Here is a 23,634-nt window from a genome sequence, read left to right on the forward strand (position 1 = left end):
GGGTAGGGGTCAGGGTCATCCCTCCGGCTCCACTGCAGCTGTCACTCACAGGTGTCAGGCCTAGGACACAGTGGACAGGCTGTAAATTTAGGGCCGCATTCCAGACTCTCCACAGCCACATAGCCAGCTGTGCTGGTGGGACCCTGCTCTTGGGGCACCTAGGAGAAGAGGCTTCATGGAGTGTGTGTGTGTGTGTGTGTGTGTGTGTGTGTGAGAGAGAGAGAGAGAGAGAGAGAGAGAGAGAGAGAGAGAGAGAGAGAGGTCTGTTTCCTTCTCCGGGGTTCTAAGAACTTGTGTGTGAATGCCTGTCTTGGTGTGTGTGGTGTGCTGTTCATCTCTGTTCCGGACAGAAGCTGCTGTGTCTGGCTGTGAAGGAGACCTAAAAGGAAACTGTCTGCAGATACTGACTGATTAGTATTTCAGGACTGCGGGAGAGGTTGAAATGTTGCAGGTTCAAAGAGGTATTACCCTTTCTTGGGAGAAATTCTGGTCCTCTGGAATAGCCATTCCTTCCTTTCCCTTTCTTGTCGGAACTAACATCTGTGACAATAGATAAAACCCTTTTAGACTCTACAGATTTAACAGGACAGCTAGCTTCTTCCAACCCAAAAGCCAAGAATGCCTTGGGAGAGCATCTTGAACCTGTAGGAAACTTCCCTATCTCTGGTGCCTGTCTCTCTGGTGTACCCCTCAAATGTATTTTAAACTTGCCTTGATTTGTGACTTCTTCTGTTCTGTAAAACCATAAAAACTTCCCGAAACTGCTTCCATTTTGGAACATGGAATTTGAGGTAACCTAAGTCTGTGTTCCCAGGCTATCGTCACGCAAAATGGCTCCAGAATAACCTCTTATTCTCTTTAAGATAAGAGCTGTAGTTTTCGAGTCTACTCTGTGCACGTGGTGTATTGTTTTTATCTGTGTGTATAATGTCTAGGGAGTGTGCCTGTATTCATGTAACCGTGGCATTCATACGTGCCCCTGTGTGCAGCACAGTAAGCACTAGCAGTTTACAGCTAGCATCTGGGGGAAGAATCCTCAGGATGTGTCCTTATGTCCGTTTGGGTGTGCCCGCACCTGTGCTATCTGAATGTGAGTCTCGCACGTGTGCATCTGTTAACAAGCGCATTCAGTACTTGGGAGCATGTTTCTGCTTCAGGGTACCTGTGTGTGGGTCAGTGCTCTTTGCCTGCGCGCCTGGGCTAGAAGAATCCCTTAGTTCGGTTCAGGGCCCCGTGACACTCCCCTTGCGGCTGCCGCTTAGGGCCTGGAAGAGCGCGTGGCAGGTCGGCGGGCGGTGCCCTGCTCCTCCCCGGGGGCCAGGCACACGTGGGCCCCCGGCGCCGCCTCCCCGCGCGTCCCCACCCAGCGGGCCGCCCCCGCCGCCGAGCGGCTGGGGATAAAGTGGCGGCGCAGACGCCGCGCCCTATCGCCGCGCAGCCGGCCGCGCGCAGTAGTCTGGCTCTAGCCTGCCGCAGACCCGGACCCGCGTGGTGCTCGGGGGACGTGACAGCGGCGCTCGTGGCCCGGGTAACTGCCTCCCGCCCCTGCCTCAGGATAGGAGCCGCCGCCAGGGGTCCCCTGCGCGCGTGTGCTTGCGCATGAGTGTGCGCGCGTGTCAGCTCGTGCGCGTGAGCGCGCCCCTCGCGCCCTCGCACCAACCCCCAAACCGACTTGTGCCAGTCAACTACATCTTCTCAGCCCGGTGTGGGAACACTGGCCAAGTCCCCGCCGCGTGTGGCGTGCCGATGACAGCCGCGGGGCTTGCTTCCCCACGCGGTCGCGGGCGGGCAGGAGGCAAAGTTTGTCGGAGAATCGGGGTGACTTTGCTCGGGGACCCGCATCTGCGCGAATGCGCGGTGCCGCGGAGCGCGTCTCGCTGCAGCTCCGAGCTGGGGACCGGCTGTTCCTCGCTCCCGGAACCCCTTCAGGGGTGTGTTCTGGAAAAGTGGTGACATGAGCTAGCGCTGGAGAGGCAGGAGGGAGCTGCTCGCACCCCTGCAGCACAGGCGGGGAGGGCGCAGACCCCGCGGTGCTGCCCTGCGGCCGCGATGAGGGAACAGCCCTCTTTCGCCTGGCGCTGATATTCGAGGCTGTGGCGGTAGTGGAATGCGAAAGCCAGGACGGAATGGAAACAGGTTTGTCATGGCATCTTTGGCATTCAGAAGGGAAAAATCGCTCGGGGGCGCGTCACCTACTTATTATGCCCCCTAGAATCCACTCAGTGGAGATTTTAGGAGAGATGGGTCCTTGCAGCTGGGGCTTTGTACCCACGGAACTGACTATAATTTCTGCTTGATTACAGCTAAAACAGTCTTTAAGATGAAGTTTCCTGAGATGATTTAAAATAAACACATATGGGAGGGGCTGTAATGAGGCACTTTAAAAAAATAAAGTGAGCATTTTCTTAAGGACAAATGGGATTTTCAGTCTTGGAGAGGTTTGCAAGAAATGTATGTAATTTTAAAAAATATATATCAAATTGAGGTGCTTAGAAAAAAAAGCCACAGTCCTGACTCTGAACACTGCTTCCTTTCCTCCCAAATGGGCATGAGTGTGTTTCTGACTTTAGAATATGTCCACCTTTCTTCCAAGGGCCAGGAGACCTCAGCAGGATGCCTGAGGCAAATTCTCCCAGGCGAACTCCACAGAATGTTCCCTACCAGGACTTGCCTCACCTGGTCAACGCAGATGGACAGTACCTCTTTTGTAGGTACTGGAAGCCCAGTGGCACACCCAAGTAAGTCCTCTCCCTATGGCTCCTCCTTTGTGGCACCTGCTCTCTTCCCTGGTCATCGTGGGGTCCACCCTTTCTGTGACTTGTCTCCCGTGCTGTTAACACCTGGGCACAGCAGTGTTAGCGAAGTTGAGAGCTGTACTTAACAGACGATTTTCTTAAAGATGAGGGGTCAAGAGTTCTCCTTTTCACTACAGCTACAATAGGATTCTGCTGTCTCTTCAGAGATTCACATGACTTTTTAAAATTTCTTATTGGAATTAATTTCTTATTGGAAGCATTCATTTACAAGCAAACCCAAATTTTAAAAAAAGTCCACTGAATTCATAAGAAAACTAAAATTATATGTGTGTATGTACATTTTACTTTTTGCTGTCTATTCCTGCTTAATTCTGGGTTTCAGAGATGATACCCAGCTAGTTGGGGTGAGACGGGTCTGGTGTCTCCTGGCTCCTTCCCAAACAGTTCACTCTGTCCCTTCCCCGCTTTTCCATCCAGGGTTTGTCTCACTGTTAGAAACAGGCTGGGGCTGAACACAGCCAGACAGTGCTCTCTGGCCACCCTGTTCCTTCTGGGCGAAGCAGGAAAAGCCCTGCTCGTTTGTGTTATTCGGGGAAGAGAGTATCTGTGACCGCTTTGGCCTGGTGACTGTTCCTGTTTCCTGTTCCCAGTGTCAGAGGAGGCTTACTTGTTCCGTGGGACCCTGGGGGGGTATGTGTGTGTCTCCCACGGGGGCTCTGGGTGTCTTTCTCAACCAGGTGCGTGCGGCCCAGCTGGCTTCCTGTTAACAGCACAAAGATAGTGACTTTTCATGTCATAGCTTCAGGGCAGCCACACCAGTGTGCTGCCGCCTTGTGTGTCCCACAGTGGGCAGTGGTGCACAGGCTGGTAGAGGAGAGTGTGCAGGTGTGTGCTGTGTGGAGCGTTGCTACCCCCATTAATCATTAATTCTCACTCCGACTTAACCAGCGCCAGCACCTTCCGTTCTTTTTACTTTCTAACAAGTTCTTCTACAGCGAGCAGTTTAATCACTTCAGGAGGGGAAGCCGGGAATGAAAGTCCGTCGTTAATGTCCACCCTCAACCTTTGGAGGCTTTGTTGGTGGAGTAGTGACAGTGCCCCAGTTCACAGTGAAACACAGAGCCTGCAGTCTTCAGCGGGGGGAAGGGAGATGGACTGGGCCAGGAATGGCCAAGTTGGCTGCCCTCGCCTTAGCTGTGGGTGGTTTTCACAATCTCCCCACTGAAGTTGTGATGCAGGCAGCTCCCCGGCTCACTTGCTTTTGCTCCAGTTAGAGACAGCAACCCAACATCTTGGCTTCCACTGAGCTGGCTCTGGGAAGTCAGCATCTGTCTTGTGATGGATGCAGTGGGCACAGAAACAGGCCTGGACATTGGCAGCTACTGGGCTCAAAGATGTGGAAGAAACATGCGTCTAGAAAAAACCAAGTTAAAGGGCAGGAGGCATGAACTAAAGAGAGCCACAGAGCCACAGAGCCATTACTGTTTGTGGCTTGGCCACTTCCCATGCTGTTAGCTCTGTGTTGTCAGAGAGGATAGGCAGGTCCGGGGTCCCACCATGGTTTCACAAGTAACGCAGCTAGTTTTCTCTGAATCCCAATGTCCACGTGGCTTGCCACCACCTCCTGGAGAGAATTCAGTTGTTGAACTACCTTTGGGGTTGGGAAACTGCCTCTGATTGAGCCAGTCTTGGAAACATTTCACAACCAACTGAGACCAGTTGGGACAACACTGTCCTGGAAGGCTCCTTATAGTAATGGACCTTGGAGAGGTCTTAGTGGTCCAGGAGAAAGTGTCTTCATGGTGGAACAGAGAAGTGGGGCTTAGGGCAGGGGGCTACCAGGAGTCTCCAGGTCTCAGCCACAGGAGTGGCTGCTTGGCAAGCTTTGGTCTCTCATGGTCTGAGAGACCCCAAAATACCATTGCACACATAGCACTTCCCACTTGCTGGCAGGAAGAGAGGGTACCTCAGCCCACCCTTACCCCAGGCCCTTTCCCCTCCCTCAGTGCAATCTGGGCCTCCTCTTGCTTAACAGGCCTCCTCCCAGTCAGGAGGAGAGAGGGGAAGAAATGATGAGAAAAGAACAAAGAGACTGAACCTCCACCCCTGTCTCACTGGCCTAGTGATGTGCACCTGCTTCTTTGTGACCTGGAACCTCAGAAGACTGCCCTGCCCATGGAGCCCTGGGGCCTGTCTCCCACAGGGCCCCGTGTCTGCCTTTGAGATTTGGCATTTGTTAAGCTGCTTTTTTGGTCAGTTGACCTCCTATCCCCTGGGCCTTCCCAGAGCACTTGCTGGGATATTTTACCTGAGTGGCCTCACTACCTGGAGGACTGGCTCTGCAGGTTCCCAGGCAACAAAGTTACAGGAGTCTGCTGGCCACAAGCTGGCAAACCAGCCCAACCTACTTCTTGGAAGTTGGTTAAAACTCCCATGGGAGGAAGAGGAGAGCGAGCTGCTCTTGAGAGACTTGTTACAGGGGAAGCTGATTATGTCTTTACGTGTGGTAAACTCTCCAGACCCTAAGGAAGAAGAGCACATTCTTGGGATAGTTGTTACACTGCGAATGTGCAAACTTGCTGATTTTAATACGGTAGTCTGGAATCTTGGGTTCCATTAATCATTACTCCCACGTCAAGGGAGGCCTTAAGCATCCAGATGTATTTACAGTCATGAAAATAACTACTATAGCCGTAGTGTTACTGTGGCTCTCATTTTGTGGAGGACCTAGAAAGGGTCAGAGTTGGGGCGAGGCCCTGTCCATTCCTGATCTCTTTAATGCCCACACCAGTCTACAGGGAAGCAGCGTAGTTGCTACTGTGGCTGCTTTCCCAGGAAGGAGCAGAGATCCGGGGTTATAAAGCCTCTAGCAGACTGTGGAGACGATGCAGTGACACTGTGGACGCGTGAGTGAAGATCTGGGTTCCATTCCAGAACCCCTGTAAAAAGCTGGGAGCAGTGTAGTGGCCAGGCATGTGTATTTTTAGTGCCCGGGAGACCGAGACAGGCAATCAGCCTTGCTGTGTGCACTGAGCATCAGGTCCCAGTGAGAGAATGTGTCTCAAAAACCAAGATGGGCAGCTTCCAAGGTTGGCCTCTGCCCTCTACACATAGGTGCACAAGTGCATATAGACCCACATTCACCCCCAACCCAACACAAACACACACGGTGTTGTGACTGCCCCTGCTGGGTTGCTCTAGACTCTTCAGATCCTCTGTCAGTTACTCTTCTAGACAGATCACTAGTCATGGCCAACGTTGACCTTCCTGGTAGGTGTTCTCTAAATTAAGTCTTACATTTTTGGGGTTAGGATAAAGATCACTTCATAGGGCGAAAAGAAAAGGAAAAGTAATTCACAATTATTTACACATCATAAGTGGCGTGTTGATTAAAGATATGTCTGTCCTGGGGAAAGACTAGGAGAGAAGCACTCATACCGCCCCAGGTGACAAGCTGCCTTACTCAGACTCCATACGCTGGCAAGGTCAACTGCTGGCTCTTTGGCAAGCTCCCTCTGATGGGCAGGGCCACGGCCACTGGCCTGTGGAGCGGGTCAGGAGGCCATACGTTCTCCTGAACTGACATCTATGGTTGTGCCATGCCCTAGGATTACCTTTTTGTTCCTTTCACCAAATGGCCATCAGTCCTACAAAGTTAAACTTTGAATCAGGAGTGAGAGTCACATAGCTGTTCTCAAGAAGAGTGAGCGCTCTGGGTGGGGATTCTGTTGTTCTGAGAACAGTGCTGACTTGGTGATGGGGCCCTAAAGTGCTCATCTGCTTCTTGTGACTGAGGCTGGAGTCTACTCTGTAATTACAGGATTACCCAGCTCTGCCCCACCTGCTGGCTCCAGGCAGGAGGGCCTCTCTTCATCTGCTGGAGGAGAAGCTGAGTGGACAGGTTGAGCCAGACCCCAGCACTCTCTTCTCCAGCCTGATGGTCTGCTGGCCGTCCATGCCCTTGCTCCCTCATGCTTTGTTTTCTGTGGCCACTGTGACCCTAACTGAGGGAGCCTTCACACGTGACCACTCCAGTCTCAGATGTTTTCTGAGGCACATGGACCAGTGGGCTGGTCTACATTTGGCTGTAAGGCCCAGCCTTGGATTTTGGCAAGTGCTGAATCTTTCCATTGTTATCAGTATTTCTAGATGTCCACACCACTCGGACTCCAGAACTCAAGCCCTCTCGTGTCCTTGCTAGAGATGCCCCCCCATTGGTACTTCCCAGCGAGGCCAGGCTCAGACCATGTGCCACCTGCACCGTCCCCAAGATTTTCTGTTGATGTGGAGTGTAGGGTGGGGCTATGAGGGGCATACACGGGTGATGGACGCCAAGGGTGATGTTTGTTCACGCCTGTGTGCGCATGCCATGCTCTTTGGTGCTCTGTGGGGAGCTGGAGCTCGGTTGTTTGCTGGTCTTCTCCAGCTCCTCAGTGGGGCTCTACTGAGGGACCTCTGTGACCCCTGACCTAGACAGCTTGAGTCCTCCTTTCTTTGTGGTCTCTGTCCATCTGGAATGTTGCCAGTGCCAACCTGAAACACTTCCTCCCACCTATGCAAATTTATCTGGGAAGAAGCCACTTGCTAGAAGCTTATTCAGATGTCACTTCCTCTGCCCCCCCCCCCATAACACCCTCCTCACCCTGGTTATGCATCTGTCAAGGATATGGGTCCCTTCCAGCCATCTGGAGGCAGGTAGGGAGGTGAAGAATTGGAATCGCCCAGCAGAAATTTTGTTCTTAGAGTTCAGCCTTCTCTCCTGTTGGGGTCTCCAAACAAGATGTGGGCCAGGTCGTTATCCCTTTCTTGCCTCCCTGTTTGCTTGTTCTGTGTTCAGGGCATCTGCTTACAGGTTGTGTCTTAATGTCTCCATCTCCCTGTACCCCTTCTGAACTTATGTCACCTGGGGCTAGGCATCTTAGTTGACACCTACCTGGGGTGCCTTCCCATGGCTATTCTGTGCTGCTTTCTGGTGACTTGCATGAGAATCAAGATGGCCAGGTTTCCATAGCTCAGCTCTAGCAATTAGTTCTATGATGAACTCCAGCAACTCAGGCTTGCGCTGGGTCTCCTCTGCTTTTCTTCTCTACCCCTAGGCTCTCACTCCCAGGTCACTTAGCATGGCCATTCCCACTCACCAGACATATGAGCAGGTGGGGAGAGGGCGGGCCATGGCACTCTGCCAAACAGAGAGGAGAGGAGAGGAGAGAGAGAGAGAGAGAGAGAGAGAGAGAGAGAGAGAGGGAGAGAGAGAGAGAGAGAGAGAGAGAGAGAGAGAATGTGTGTGTGAAGATACCGTGTGGCAAAGGCTAGACAGAGGGAGCCTGTGAAACTACATGCCATGGACAGCCTTCACATCAAAGGCTGGTAAGCAGAGTGTGGGCTGGATTTCAGCTATTTTTCTTTTACCTACTGTCCTCTGCAGTGTCCATCCTCCAGAAGGACAGACAGGGCAGAGGTGCCAAGCAGCAAGGCAGAACAGCAGCCCTCAGTGCTGGCCGGCTGCTTGTGTTGGCTGAGATACGAGTGAGAAGAAGAAGGGCTGTCCCAGAGGGTGGAGATGAAGACCAAGCGTGTGGAGGGAGGGAAGGTCATCCACAGAGTCTCACCACCCAAGGGCCCAGGGAGCCCAGACAGTGTCACCTGGCCACTTAGTCCCTGTTCAGGAAGCGCTGGGACACTTGCTGGAACAGATCTGGAATGAGCCAGTGGGAGAAGTGGAGGAGAGCAGTGTGGGCCCTCATAGCTCATCACCACAGGATTTAGCACCTGTTGTTACCCCACAACCCAGCGAACGTGGGCCCTACTGTGCACATTCCAGCGGCACAGCTATTTTTAATCCCCTACCTCCGTTTAGAAGCACCTCTCTATTCTTTGGCCTATTTTAAGAATTTCCACAAGTCTCTTTCCCTCGCAGGAAGCTGTTATTTTCCTGCTGGTGTGTTTGCCTGTGCATTAGCAAACCATCTTGCTGTTAAGTAGGCCGTCCCTTCTGGGCTGTTTTTTAAAGACTCTTCGAATGGCAGAGATTTTTCTGATGGGAAGAGTAGAGGCTGCTGCCGTTCTGGGGTTGGTTTTCCCAACGGCTTCGTTAAGGAATAAATTCTCCCAGTTGCTGTAAGAATGTTCTGCAGATACAAATCTGGCTTTGTTTGGTGACGGAGTCTGAGAGGGCAGATAGCAAAATGAGCCCCTTTGTTAATGGACGCCTTGTCCTCCATGGTCTGTCGGCACCTTTGGGTTCAGACTGCAATCCCAGGAGCACTCTGTCTGTGCCTGCAAGCCAGGCTCTTGATGTCTTTGTGCAGTGGGGGGGGGGGGGGGTCTTTCGTGGTGCAAGTTTTCACAGCTGAGGTCACAAGATGACCCTTGTTCCATATTTTAGAGTCATCCAAGGTTCCTGTTGGGAGGTGGCTCCTTTCGTTTCTCAGAGCCCTGGTGCTGTGGGGGTCGGATGGTACTACATGGTGATCATGGGTGAAACTGGGGTAACACTGTGCTCTGTGTATTTGAGGGCTTCATAAAGAGCTGTGTGCCATAGATACACATAGCTCCACCTGCAGCTGTCCAAGACCGGCATCCCTGCCATGCCTCCCAATGCCTTGGTGCTACTGGCCACCCAGCTCTGCTCTCATTCCACAGAGGCTTGCGGGTGTGGTGATGAGAGCTTATGCCTCATGGTCCCTGTCGCGGTCCCCAGTGAGATCCACACTAGCTTCTTCACATTTGATCTTAGCCTTATCAGCCCACTGGAAGTAAGGAAGGGGCAGAAAGAGGGAGGGAAGGAGGAAAGGAGAAAGGAAGGAAAGGGGGAGAGAGGGAGGAAATACAGAGGGAGGAAGGGGAAAGGAAGAAAGGAAAACGGGACATAAAAGCTGGGAGAAGAACAGATTCGAGCATGGAATGTCCCTGTAATCACAGGTTCCCTTAGCTTGGGGACTTCCAGAGGCTTGTGGATAGTCATGGAGTGTGCTGCTTGATTGTCAACACACACTGGGTCATCTGAGAAGAGGAGCCTCGGCTGAGGCTCATCATACTGACCTATAAGAGAGTGTGTGGGGCATTCCTCCATTAATGATTGATGAGGGCCCAGCCCACTGTGGGGAGTGCTGCCCTCTGAGCCCGTGGTCCTGGGAGGCAAAAGAAGGCAAACTGAGCAAGTCAGTTAGCAGCTCTCCCCCATGACCCCTGCCTCAGTTCCTGCCTCCAGGTTCCCTCCTGGACTTCCCTCAGTGATGGTAAGATTAGAGACACCCTTTCCTCCCCAAGCTTTTGGCTGTGATGTTTATCACAGAGTTAGAAAGTGAAGCAGGACACAGGGGTGGAGTTAATGGACAGGAAGGTGGAGGAAGTGAGGGAACTGCTTCTGGCTGAAGTCCCCCCTGTCAGAGCAGGTCCGTTTTCCAGGTTGTGCATACACATCGCTGCCTGTAGACAGCTGTCCCATCATCCTCTGCTTCCCTCATGGCACTGGTCACAGACCTGAAGAGACCACAGTAATGGCTAGTCTGTTGTGTTTACTCCTGCCCCTGGTTACTGCCTTCTCCCCATACTCTGCCCCCCCCCCCCGCTTGCTCCTAGTGAGCCCATTCTGTGATTTTATGAAATAAATTTCCTAGCTTCCACATGGGAGTGGGAACATTTAGAACTTGTCTGTCTGTGCCTGGCTTATTTCATCTAACACAGTGTCCCACAGCTCCATCCACAGTGCCACAAATGATACAATTTTATTCCTTTTCGTGGCTGAATCACTTCCTTATTTTCTTTATCTGTCCATTCTGTTCAGTAAACAGGAGCTTGCTGTGGGCCTGTCTTTGCTGTAGTGACTTCTGCAGGGTACCTTGAGGAGACGGGGTACAGTTCTGTTGCTGGTGTCTAGTGGAGGCCCACGTCATTTTCTATTGGCCACACTCATTTATATTCCTACCAAGAGAAGGTGGCTGGCATTTGTATCTTGTTAATTTTTATTTTCATTGTTGTTATTATTTGTCCCATCTGTGAGGTTTAGTGTGATCTTTCTTGCCGGGAAGGAGACTAGGACAGCTCCCAGAGGCACACCTAGCAGTCAAGTCTAGCCTAAAGAAACTGATTTTCAGTGGTCCCAGTGTTAAGCACTCTCGGTCTGCATGTGAGTTTCTCTCCTTCGTTATTGGGAGATGCACGGGGTGAGGCTGTCAGTACAGTGCACCCACCAGGTCTCAAGTGGTCAGGGTGTCTTCGCTCATGTTCTGTTGCAGTGGCTCAGTGCATGGTTTCAGAAGTTGTGGGTCTGCGAGGGCACCACCTGGCAGGTCTCTGTGGCGGCAGCATGAGTGTGAGTATGGCAGGCTGGAAGGGTGCTTGCTGGTCAAGATGGCTTTACTCACACGCCCAGCAATGGGGGGCTATGGTAGGATCACCCCAGTGCTGCTCCACTTGGCCCCATCCTTCAGACTAGCTCAGATTTGTGCTTGGAGTAACAGTGTTTCAGGGTCTGTTAGCCATTTTCCTGTTGCCGTGTCAAATTACTGAGGCAAATAAAATTAAAAGAGGAAAAAAAATTATTCTGGCTCACCCAAGTCTCAGTATAGGGTCTCTTGGTCTAGCTGCTGCGGGCCTGTGAGAGCCCAGCGCGTCAGGACGAGTATCATGACAAGCACAGAGCTCATCGCTGTCAGCTTCTCCAGGGAAGGAGTCATTGTTCATGTTCTGTTCCATCGTCTCCAGTGTCTCCCAACTTCTGGAACAAAATAAGACACCAAAATGTTTGTTGCAATCGTGAATCCTCCTCCCAATGTTCTCAGTGGGGTGACTAGGGACCCGGGCAATTCCCAGAGCCCCCAATGGAGTTTTAGGAAAGGAGAATTTTTCTCAGAAGGGTTAGCCCATGGCTGTCATTTCAGGAGTGGGGACATCCACAAGAGCCCCTTACCAGGTAGCAGCACTTTGACCAACCTCGCTATGACATGCGTGGGAGGCTGCCTGGGAAGATGCAGGGTTTGTGGAACTGCAGATCAAGGCTGTTTTCATTTCAGCCTGGGAGCCACATGGATGCCAAGACCTGGGGGTGGACTGCACATGTAACTCCCAGGGCAGCAGAGGAGGGCCCACAGACACCCTGGGCCATCCTCTATGGCACAGCTTTCTCTGGGCACCACACCTGCGTCTTGGTTTCTCCGTGGAGACAAAAGATGCCATCTCTTCCTTGAAGATGCCCTGCATGTTGATCAGGGAGGCAGTGCCAGGCCCCTGAGGAGTCTGCTTGGAAAAGTCGGGAATTTTATGTTGGGGCTTGAGGGAGGAATTCAGACAGGTTTCAGCTGGGTCTTGGAGGTATAAAGGATCATTCTAGTCAACAGGGAACCACTTTTGTACTGACCTGGATGTGGGAAAAGATATGGGACTCTGAAACTGTAAAGGGTTTTGGGAATGAGTCCCACTACACAGCAGGTGAGCATGGAGTGGCTGATTGGGGGCCCAGATTGGAATGGGGATGCATTTGAGTGCTTGGATCCTTCTATTGAGATGCCACACACAGTTGACTTAAAAAAAGTTGAAATTGATTTCTTGACAGTTTTGGAGCTTGGCAGTCCAAAATCAAGTTGTGGGTGGGGCTGGCTTCTCCGAGGTCACTGCCCCTGAGTACAGAAGGCAGCCTTCTTGCTGTGTCCTTGGCCTGCACATTTAGTTAATTCTGCTTAATTTTAACAGCCTGTTTAACTTGTGTGCTGACCTGGGCCTTGTGTGTGGGCCTTAGTGGAAGCTGTCAGAGTCTCAGGGCTCTTGAGGTTGGATGTTGTGGATGGCATTGTACAGCCAAACCAACTGGGTGGATCTTCCCAGCTCCATATGGCTGGGTTTTTAGACTTGGATGAGCAGCCTGCCTTTTCACATCTGTGCTTCTTAGGGGGACCCTGGGGGAAACCCCAGCCTGTGGGGCTGTCCCTTGCTTTGTGCAGTCTCAGTCCAAGGGCAGCAGCTGACAGAAGAGAAAACATTCCAAAAGTCAGCCCTGTCTGTAGAGAGTGAGGGCCCTGACTTGGCCTTTTCTGGGGTTCTTCCCCCATGCCTTCTGACTTATTTCAGCCCCAGGGGTGAGCAGGACTGAGGGTTGCTCCTAATAAGACATAGTTCTCCCCTCTCTTTCCCAGTGTCATCTGCAGCCAAGGCTAGCTTTCAGGTTCAGTGATAGCTACCAGACATGGGAGAACCTTCTGGAGGGTTCCCAGACATGCTCCCTTCCTTTTCATCTCTGGGTCCAGCCACACCATAACTCAAGGCTGCAGCACCCACGTGACAGTCACATGAGCACAAGACTGCTGTGCCGTGCAGAGTGGGAAAGGGCCGGGAATCCTCAGTCCCCATGAAGAGATTGGAATTAGCTGTGCATCTCAGCCACCACTGGGCTCTGATGCTTTGGGCCAGGGATGGAGGTGAGCGGGAGTGTAGTAAATAGGAGCAGTGGGGCTGTGTCCCCAGCATTCCGGCCGCCTGCTAGCTTGTGCCTCGAAATAATTACACAGACACTGTATTCTTTTAAACACTGCTTGGCCCATTAGCTCTAGCCCTTACTGGCTAATTCTGATATCCCGATCAACCTATCTTTAATAAACTGTGTAGCACTGGTCTTACTGGGAAGATTCTAGCCTACGTCCATCCTGGGTCGGAACTTCATTGCGTGTGACTCAGAGAGCAGAGCTGTCGTGTCTGCCCGGGAGAGGGGAGCATGGCGACTCTGCTCCAGAGAGCAGAGCTGTCCAGTCTGAGCTCACTTCCTCTTCCTCCCAGCATTCTGTTCTGTTTACTCCACCCACCTATGTTCTAACCTATGAGGACCAGCCAAGCAGTTTCTTTATAACCAATGACCTTCCTCCATGACGGGAGTGTTGGGGCTGCTGGAGTTTGAAATGTTTCATGGTCCTAATGCTCTCAGGAGCATGAGCCAGGAGGAGGAAGGGAACACCTGGCATGTTGGAGGCTGAGCACAGATAACCAGGGTGATGCCAGACACCGAGAACAGACTCCAGCAGGTCATGCATGCCCCTGCTGTCCCTTGAGCCTTCTCCCACAACAGTGCGTGACATCGAGAGGGTATCTCTTCTCCACTTGTGGCCTGTGTGTTTCTGGGGCCTTCACCCAGCCTGCTCAGAGCATCATCGTGTAACAAAATTAGCCCTTCCTGGCTTTCATTTTCCTGGCCATGGTGATTGGGTCAGGGATGGGCAAGTCTGCTGTGTGAGGCAGCCGTTGCTGAGACAACCCCTTGGCTCTCTAGGGAGGAGAGTCTGCCAGCCTGAGCTCTGGGAAGCCTTGTTGGGCCTAGGAAAGGGACAGCAGGTCGGAGTTATGTTGCGCCCATGACAAGAGGCGTGGAGAGGATCGTTATGAGGCTGTTGGCTTCTATAGGGAAGTCAGTGCTGAGGCAGCCACAGGGCTGAGAGCCACCCCAACAGTTCTGTGTTCCTGTGTTTTCCTTCTCTCCTTGTCACTCAGAGAGTCTCTAACCAGAGACTCATGGGACCGAAATTCTGTCTTAAGACACCGGGCAAAGAGCATACCAAGCCAAAGCAAGAAGAGAGTGAAACAGTAAGATTCAGTCAGAAAGCGATTAGACTAAAGAGAAAGATAGAAAATAAATCTGAAGTTGGCTATTTGAAATCTTCAACAAAATTGACGAGATTTAAACTAAATTGACGAGAGAGAGGACTTAAATCTTAAATAATGGAATCAGGAAATTAGAGAGAAGACATTACTACTAATTTTTTCTTTTTGTTTTGTTTTGTTTTTTGAGAAAGGGTTTCTCTATAGCTTTGGAGCCTGTCCTGGAACTAGTGCTTGTAGACCAGGCTGGGCTCAAACTCACAGAGATCTGCCTGCCTCTGTCTCCCTAGTGCTGGGATTAAAGGCATGTGCCACCACCACCCAGCTACTATCAAATTTTTAAAAATGAAGATAATTATAAAAGAATAGATAAAAATGAAATAAATGACTTAGGCAAAAATGAAGAAATTTATAGGACTATGCAAACTACCAAAACTGACTCAAAAATAAATAGGAAATCTCAGTAGACTTATGACAGGTAACAAGTATTTACCCCCAAAGGAAAACCCAGGCTCAGATGGCTTCCCTGTTGAAATCAGCAGACAAGAAGTGATATCTGCCCTTCACAAACCTTCCTAAAAAGCAACATCAAGCCAACACCAACCAAGTCAGGAGAGGGAACTCTCCTAACTCATTCCCAGGAGCTGGCATTGCCACTAAAGACATTACCTGGAAAGAAAACTGGGCCAGCATTTCCTATGAAGAGAGAAGGAAAAAAAAACAAATAAAATCCAGAATGCAGGCTTGATGACCTGAGTTTGATCCCTAGAACCCGTGTAAAAATGCAAGGAGAGAACTAACCCTGCAGAGTTAGTCTTTTACCTCCATATATGTGCTATAGCACGCACACACAATTATAATAAATAAATAAAAACCAGCAAACTGAATTCAGCAACATTAAAAAACAATAAGAAGATAAACATCTCAAGTGACGTGTGTCCCAGGAATGCAAAGATGGCTTAATATCTGAAAAAGTACAACTAAACAGATTAATCGTCTGAAACAGAAACTACATGATCATCTTGATATGGAAGAGGCTTTTGACAAGATCTGATAACTTTTCAATATTTCAAACACCAAATATCCTAGAAAGAAGAGACCTGTCCCAACCTGATAACAGGCAGCACCAGAACCCCACAACTGATGTCAGGCCCTCCCACACCTTTCCCCTGAGCTGAGGAGTGAGGAGAGGTGGCTGCCTCTCACCGCATTGCCTCTAGGCCATGGCTCCTCCACCGGCTGTCCTGGCGGTGCGTCTAAGACACCTTTAAATAGAGGTGGAAAGGGATGAGCAGGCAGAGGTGGTCAGCTCTGGGGCGTGGAATTTCAATGGGTAATTTTTAGATTTTTCTGTATTTCTAACTTTTTGCCAAAGGACCACTGTAGGGGAAGGTTTTGAAGGGCCTTATAGAAGAACGAGGACTGAAGGATTGTGGGATCAGAGCGAAGAGGATATGTGTTCCCCTGGGGACTGGACAGCAGCAGAGGCCTGGTGAGGGCAGAAGCAAAGGCTGGAGCCAGTGATGGGCTGGAGATGGCCTCTCGTGTGCCTCTATTGGAAAGACCTTGGAGACTTCCAGTAGGAGTGAACCAGAGAGAAAAGCAGAGTTCCCACTGCCAAAATAGTAGATTCTTTTTTTATTAAGCAAAAAAGGAGGAGGAGCATGCAGAGGGCCATGGGGGTATACAGCAGGCGACAGCTAGGGTTCAGCAGGTCTCCCCAACAGAGAGTCATGCGTCTGGTGGGTCGACCTACGGAACACTAGCTGTCAACCAGCTGTGTACCCCTATGGCCCTCTGCAAGCATCCACTGTATGACAAACTTTGGGCTGGGAATTAGGATGTAGAAACCTTGACGGCCACATAGCCCTACCTTCTGCTGAGAGCCCTCAGCTTGGAGAAAGGCAGGTAGAGAAGCCACTGGTGCCTGTGCCAGGAACTAGAGTCGCAATCAGCTATCTGTCCTGAGAGGCTGGAGAGCATCACAGAGGAGGGATCTCGGCAGTCTCTCGTTCATACCCTGTCTGCCTGTCTGGTGCACTGCACACAGAAAGTGAGCATGGGCGAGCTCTCTCCGCTGAGACCACAACTTCAGAGAGCCTCCACGGTTCACTTCAGAGAGGTGCAGAACGCACATGTTCCATGAATACGTCTTTCTTAGACTCCTTCTGTATCAGGTTTTAGTTAAACCTGTGTTAGTTTTGGCAAAGTGACAGAAGCTACACAGGCCAGTGCATGCTGTGCTGCTGGGTATTTTGGTTCTGGCTCACATGGTGCCTGTTAGGTGATTAACATAATTCTCTTTCTATTTTATTGCTGTAAGAAGTAAGTCTCAGACAGAGGCTACTAAGTCACAGCAATGCAACCCGAGCCCATAGTTACCAGTTTTAAAAGCCCTGTTCTCTCTCCAACACCAGGCTCTGCCACATGAATACATTCCCAGAACTGTATGTGTGACCCACTGTGGGCCATATTCTTCCCCAGATGGGAAATGGGCACTACAGTTTTATTTAAGGTTCTTTTTTTAAATTTTTATGTGTATGAATGTTTTGCCCACATGCATATATGTGCACCACATGTGTGCAGGGCCTGCAGAGGCTAGAAGAGGGTGTCAGATCCCCTGGAACTGGAGTTACATATGGTTGCGAGCCACCTTGGGAGTGCTGGGAATCAAACCTGGGTCCTCTGGGAGAGCAGCTCTTAATTGCTAAGCCACCTCTCCAGTTGTGGTCCTCCGGTCCCATTTTATAAATACTGGGGCTTGAGAAGACTTAGTGACTGAGGTCCCACACTTAGGGATGGCAGGTTTGGACAACCTATTGGTCCACACTCTGTCCACCCTGCATGAGTGTCCAAATCCAGCAGCTGCTCTCGTGAGGCCGGCCTAATGCAACTGCCCACTTAGGTCACAGCTGAGCTCATACGCCCCATCACGTGTCTAGATGGGGACATTTTCCCCACCTCTCCTGCATGCTCCATAAATTCCTAATTGCTCGCTGCCATCCGCTTGGCATTTCACCACCCAGAACTTGGAGCCATCTGCAGCCTTGGGGAGTTCATGCTGTTTTCCTTCCAGGAAAAAAAATTACATAAGATGAAGCCCAGCACCTTCTTATAGGATGGCAGGGAGCCTCTTGCCGATGCAATCAGGCACAGTAGCCCTACCTGCTCTCCTGTTATCCTGCTCCTGAGTTGCACTGCTTCTGAATCTGGGCCCATCTCCCCGGGAGAACCTTCAGGGAGCCTCTGTGTGGCACAGACCCGCCCTCACCAGTGTTCCTCTGAGCTCTGTGTTGGATGTTTTGTCCTCTCTGGGGGCGGGGATGGCCTCCAGGGTCCCATACACCCAGAGATTCCAACCACCTCCTCCCAGGGCCTCCTGAGGATGGCTTGGCCCTACTGCTGTCATATCTTCCTCTTCCAGACGCCCTTCCTCCACCTTCTTTGGGGCGGTTTTACTCTGCTGCTGCCAGTAAAACCACCTCCATATTTTACGAACATTTTCATTACAAATCCTTGATAAATGGGTAGACTTACTGGCTTGGGTAATGGTTGTTAACCTCCCACACTCTCCTAAAATGAGCCAGTTCAATCCCTAGTTGGGGGAGTGGTGCAGCGAGTAAACCTGACTTGCTCCTCTATACATACAGGTGACAGTGGCAGGGGAAGGGAGTTGTCCCCAGGGAGGTGGCAGTTGGCAAGAGAGAGAACAGCTGTGAGAATGGAATAGCAAGCATAGGGAGAGGGTCAGCCAACAACTGTGGTGGCCAGATCGGCTTTGGGCAGAAGTGACATTTGAGCTGCCTCTGGATAGAAACCCGCTGGCCAGAGCTGAGCTAGGCCCTGAGACTTTGCAGGCCTTGAAGTTCATTGACAATGAGGCGTTCTGGCTCCTCATCCCCTTGAGGTCACTGAGGCCACTTCGTAGGCTGGACTCACATCCAGCCATTTTAGGTCCGTCACTTTGTCACAAGGCTCCATGTGAACTTTGGCCTGACCTCAGTACTCACCTGCAGCCGCTGGTTTGAGTCAGTGCTATTCATGTTGGCTTGCTTTTTATATTCTCAGTTTCTCTCCCCTCCCCCACCACCGCCACTCTAAATCTGTCTTTGAAGGAAATAATGGGGCTGGAGAGATGGCTTAGTGGTAGGAGCACTTGCTGAAGACCAGAGTTCGGTTCCCAGCACCCACCCCGGGCAGTGCACAACCACCTGTATCTCTGAAGTTATCTCAGGATCTCATATCCTCTGCAGACACCGCACAGGCGTGCACCTGCCGTCGTCCCCTCTCACTAAGAGCCTAGACGTTGGATGAGCCTGGCCATAAACAGCATTCTCCTGCTCCATTGCAGTGTCACCAAATGCCACACCAAAATACAACCGACCGTGGGCATCTTAGAGGCTGAGAGACGGTGTTGCTGTGGTGATGGTTCATCACATGGACTAGACAAAACAGAGGCTGGGGTGTTCCAAGTGATTGAGCCTCCAGTTCTCCTTTTTGCCCTGCCTGACACAGCTCTCTCCACTCTAAAGCTACCCCGTGTGCGTGTGTTGCTCCTTTCCTGTGTAGTAATATCTCAACACATATCCTGTGTAGTACATGTCTCATACACATATCCTGCGTAGTAATATCTCATACACATATCCTGTGTAGTAATATCTCATACAGATATCCTGCGTAGTAATATCTCATACACATATCCTGTGTAGTACATATATCATACACATATCCTGTGTAGTAATATCTCAACACATATCCTGTGTAGTACATGTCTCATACACATATCCTGTGTAGTACATGTCTCATACACATATCCTGCGTAGTAATATCTCATACACATAAGCTGTCTAGTAATATCTCATACACATATCCTGTGTAGTAATATCTCATACACATATCCTGTGTAGTAATATCTCATACACATATCCTGTGTAGTAATATCTCATACACATATCCTGTGTAGTAATATCTCATACACATATCCTGTGTAGTAATATCTCATACACATATCCTGTGTAGTCCATATCTCTTACACATATCCTGTGTAGTAATATCTCAACACATATCCTGTGTAGTAATATCTCATACACATATCCTGTGTAGTCCATATCTCTTACACATATCCTGTGTAGTCCATATCTCTTACACATATCTTGTGTAGTCCATATCTCTTACACATATCCTGTGTAGTAATATCTCATACACATATCCTGTGTAGTAATATCTCAACACATATCTTGTGTAGTAATATCTCATACACATATCCTGTGTAGTAATATCTCAACACATATCCTATGTAGTCCATATCTCATACACATATCCTGTATAGTCCAAGTATCTCAGATGCATCACACGTCAGCTGTGGTTTGCTGTGAGGTTGGCTGGTGTCTGGGGAAAATGAGGTACAGCTGGGCCAGGACACCCCTCATTCCTAGCCTGGAGATGGGCAGATGCAAGGGTAAGGACGGCCCCCATCCTCCTGCCATGCAGCAAGAAGGGCCCTCGGCTTGGGAAGGAGCTGCTCGGTCGCAACACCTGGCCTCTGGCTATCCTTTTTCGGGATCCTAGGACAGCTGTGAAGCTCTTCATTAATGCACCACGTGATTTCCCACAGACCATTAGTGATTTCCCAGAAGGCTAGTTCCCAGTATTGATCTGGATGCGGCTCCGAGGAGCCCTTTGGCATCGGATCCTTACTGGAGCCAGCCAGAGCCCTGGTGAGCCCTCTGAAGAGATTCCACATGCTAATGAGGGGTCTGGTCTCCTAGCCCCAATCAGTGCAGAGCCACCTTCTAAAAAGACAGACCACTTCCGGAGGTTGCATCCCCAAAACACACCTAATGGGTTTGAGGCAGGAGACGCCTGGTAGTGAAAGAGTAATAATTTCCAGACAAGTTTCTAAGCTGGCTTATGGAAGGCAATTACCCATCTCCCTTCATGGGAGCTGATGTGTTTTCTGCACCTCTCAGAGACTACAGGAGGAAAGAAATGTGGAGAGGACAATTAGGCTTAATGAGGGAACCCGGATGTCAGCTTTTCTGTACATATAGCACTGGGGCCCCAGCACTCTCAGGCTGCTCACTGCCTCATGCGGTTTACTGCAGTGACTAGGTGGACCCTGAAGGGAGAGAAATGCCTCCAACCACACTCTTAAGAGAACTGGCTGCGATGGCACCCAGGGATGCCATCTTACGGGGCACCTTCATGTTTGTGGTCTGTCTTAGACCGACTTCTTATAAAATGACACACATGACGGAATCTCTTAAATTCCTTTTGCTGTTTTGATTGTCTAAATTTTAAAGCTCTAAGAAAATAAAAACTAGTATTATGAGATGTCACGTGACGTATGTATACGTCACGTTCAACTCAAGGTGGGGACACCCTCTCTCCGAGCCCCCTTGAACCAGACAGCTCTTCGCTGCCGCAGAACTCACTTCGGTGTCTCCACTACTCTGGGAGGCAGTCCTGTGTCCTGGGGGACAGACACGATGTCCCTGTGTCCTGATGCACTGAGCTTGCCGGCTCTCCTCTCCCCTGCTGCAGGGCCCCACACAGGGAGATCTTTATCTAACTCAAGCGTGTTCTCGGAGCCTAAGCCAGTTCCTGATCAAAGTCCTCGGTGGCTCTTTTCCCCCTCTTCCAGTCACAGGAAGTCAGGGCCTGGAGCATGCCCGGCAAAGGCACTACCACAGAGCCACATCCTAGCCCTTCAGCCAGTTTTTATTAGCAAAGAAACAAAGGGCTGAGAGCTGTCCAGTTCAGGCTGGTGACATGTATGGGTTCGCCTGTTCATTGTGTCAGGTCGCAGTTGTAGCCAGAGTAGCCTTCTGGTCACTTGCCTGAGGCTTCATTTCCACTAGGAGGAATATATATATATATATATATATGTATATATATATAATATATATATATCTCCACCCTTTTATACATAATTGAAAAATGTGTTTGCCATATTATAATATATATTGTACTTAAGCCATGTTATATGTTTGCACTTTTGTCTTTTTAAGAAGAAACAGTTGCTTCAGGAAACTTTGCCTGTGTAGTACATATCTCATACACATATTCAAACTTTGTAATACCACCTTTTTTAGTTATCTGCAGTAGTCTGTGGCTATGGCTCATCCTGCAGTATTGCATGCCACAGACCTTATTAAACAGAGGCTTGTCTTTGCTCATGGCTCCAGTCCAAGGGTCAAGGGCTACATCTGCTGCTGGCTTTGGGTCAGAGCCAGGGAGCACCCGTGTCTCTGGTCTCTCCTTAAAGGGTTTCTAAGCTTTGGTCATCCCACCTCATTGGCCCTAGCTAACCTAATGGTCTCCTGCCTCTAACTGAACACGAGCATCGAGCTGTGTCCACCCTTCCAGTCAGTTCATCACCGTGGAGATGAAACTCCCAGAACTTTTCGTGGGGAAACACAGCACACACATCTACTCACCCCAGATAGGAATCCCATGACAGACCAAAGTACACATGCCACAAAAGTCCACTTTGATGAATCAGTGAGTTCTCTTGGGGCTGCTTACAGGGATATGGGTGAGGGGTTACAGCCGCAGCAGAAACAAAGACAGCTGCATCACCAAAGCCCACCCCAGCATGGGTGGCAGCTCACAGAGCTGGGAACTTGGAACATGCTGCATAGCCTGCAGAGTGTCCTGGTGCCTCATTAGGCCTGAACCTCTTCCAGGCAACTTGGCTGGTTTCTGCTTCTTCCAGGCAGCTGGTCTGGTCTCAGGAGTCTTCGCAGCTTTTCTCTCCTCAGAGTCTTCAGTGCAGCTCAGCTTCTGTCCATCTGAGAGGCACTCTTAGCTGTTGGTGCCTACTCTGTCAGGGAGGAGCCCAGTGAATCTGGTCAGTTTCAGGGACTTCCTGAAGCTGTTTTAAGTTGTTTACCTTCTTTCTTAAGGAGCTTACTGCGGGGTGGAATGTTTACACACCAGATCAAGGAGATAAATCTGACTCCAAGCATAGTACCAGGGTCCCTCCCCTGCCCCTCTCTTCCCTTGCCCATGCTCCCCTATGCTCTCCTCTCCTCTTCATCAACTGAGGCCAACCAGGGCCTTATGAGCTCCAGTTCCTTGGGGCTTTCTTATTAGCTGCAGATCTCAGGCCCTCTGGGTGAAGCCAAGCTATCACTGGTTCCCAGATCCAGTGTGGGTAGCCTCCACCCCCACACTTGATAGTGGTTTGCACTGGAACAGATAAAGGGTGGTCAGGTCAGTTGCGCAGGAAGACATGTTACCACATGTGAACAACATGAGAGCTGCTTCCTCTGGCTCAGGAAGACTAGCAGATGGGGCCAGGGCTTCATCAACAGGGACACAGTGGTTGCCGGCTTCACTGTGTGTCTCCTGTCTTGTAGTTCCCAATGCAGTGTCTGCTGTCCCCCTCATGCCATATATGTGGTAAGGAGTGGGGAAGTAGGTGATCCCGGGTACACTAGCCCCTCCACACCTGAGGGATCTCACTAGTGCACTTTGCTTTTGTTAAGGACTAGCAAGTTGGCATTGTAGCAGAAAGACATCAGGACGTAGCAGCTCCAGTAAGATGGAGGTGAACTTACAAAGTTGGTAAGATAGCGCTGTCCCAGTTTCCCTCCACTGTGTTGGTCATTCCTTAGGGTATGACCCAGTAACCAAAGCTGGTCCTAACTGTGACAAAAGGAATGAACAGGTCTGAGGCAGTGTGCTAGCAAGGGTTGTGGAGACTTCGCTTTTCCTCTGCTTACATCCCATTGGCAGCACATTGATTCACTTAGTAAACACCAAAGGCATTCCTTTGCAGTCCGTCTGGGGTGGGCAGGCTGTGTGATATGGTGGGGAGGAGGGACAGCAGCCACGAGACAGGGCGGAACTCGCTATGGATTTTGATCATTCCTCCACCCTCACTGATTTGCCTCACTGTGGGAAGGGCTCGAGGCATAGACCTGTGGACACAGACCACTGAAATAAATGCTGTTGACATATTTACATCCCTCAGACTCTACTCACCCTGAGGGAGTCAGGCCAGGTGCAGGGAGCCACAGGTGTGGGCGAGAACCAGGCAAATCTCTCAGGTCCTGTGGCAAAGCAGTCAAAGCACCAAGTCATGGCCAGGCAGCTCCAGGTTCTGGTTCCAACTCCCATGCCTTATTGTCCACTATGAGGTGATGCAGCCCAGGAGCCCTTGCCAGGGCTGGCACCATGCCATTTGATTTTTCAGACTCTTTCTTCTTAAGTCACCTTAGTCAGGCACTGCACAGTGTGTGTAGTGACAGGATCGGGCACATCTTCTGGGAGCATGTGTTGATTTAAGATG

General features: G+C 50.5%; 1 protein-coding gene across 3 annotated transcripts in view; it reads left to right on the forward strand.

Annotated features, from left to right (window-relative positions):
- Positions 1 to 1,375: 1,375 nt before the first annotated feature.
- Positions 1,376 to 23,634, forward strand: part of Mgll (monoglyceride lipase) — a 102,443-nt gene continuing 80,184 nt past the window's right edge. Inside the window, exons 1-2 of one of the 3 annotated variants that reach the window (XM_041633698.1) lie at positions 1,376 to 1,528; positions 2,594 to 2,738. In XM_041633698.1, the coding sequence (XP_041489632.1) occupies positions 2,614 to 2,738 (125 nt within the window). In that variant the 5' untranslated portion in view covers positions 1,376 to 1,528; positions 2,594 to 2,613. Of the gene's footprint in view, positions 1,529 to 1,778; positions 2,137 to 2,593; positions 2,739 to 23,634 lie in introns of those variants that run through there. The other 2 variants (XM_041633688.1, XM_041633707.1) reach the window with 2 other exon arrangements.

Source organism: Microtus oregoni, unplaced genomic scaffold (assembly GCF_018167655.1).
Source record: "Microtus oregoni isolate MIOR12 unplaced genomic scaffold, Mior012 000002F_ref0000024, whole genome shotgun sequence".
Classification (NCBI taxonomy): Eukaryota; Metazoa; Chordata; class Mammalia; order Rodentia; family Cricetidae; genus Microtus; species Microtus oregoni.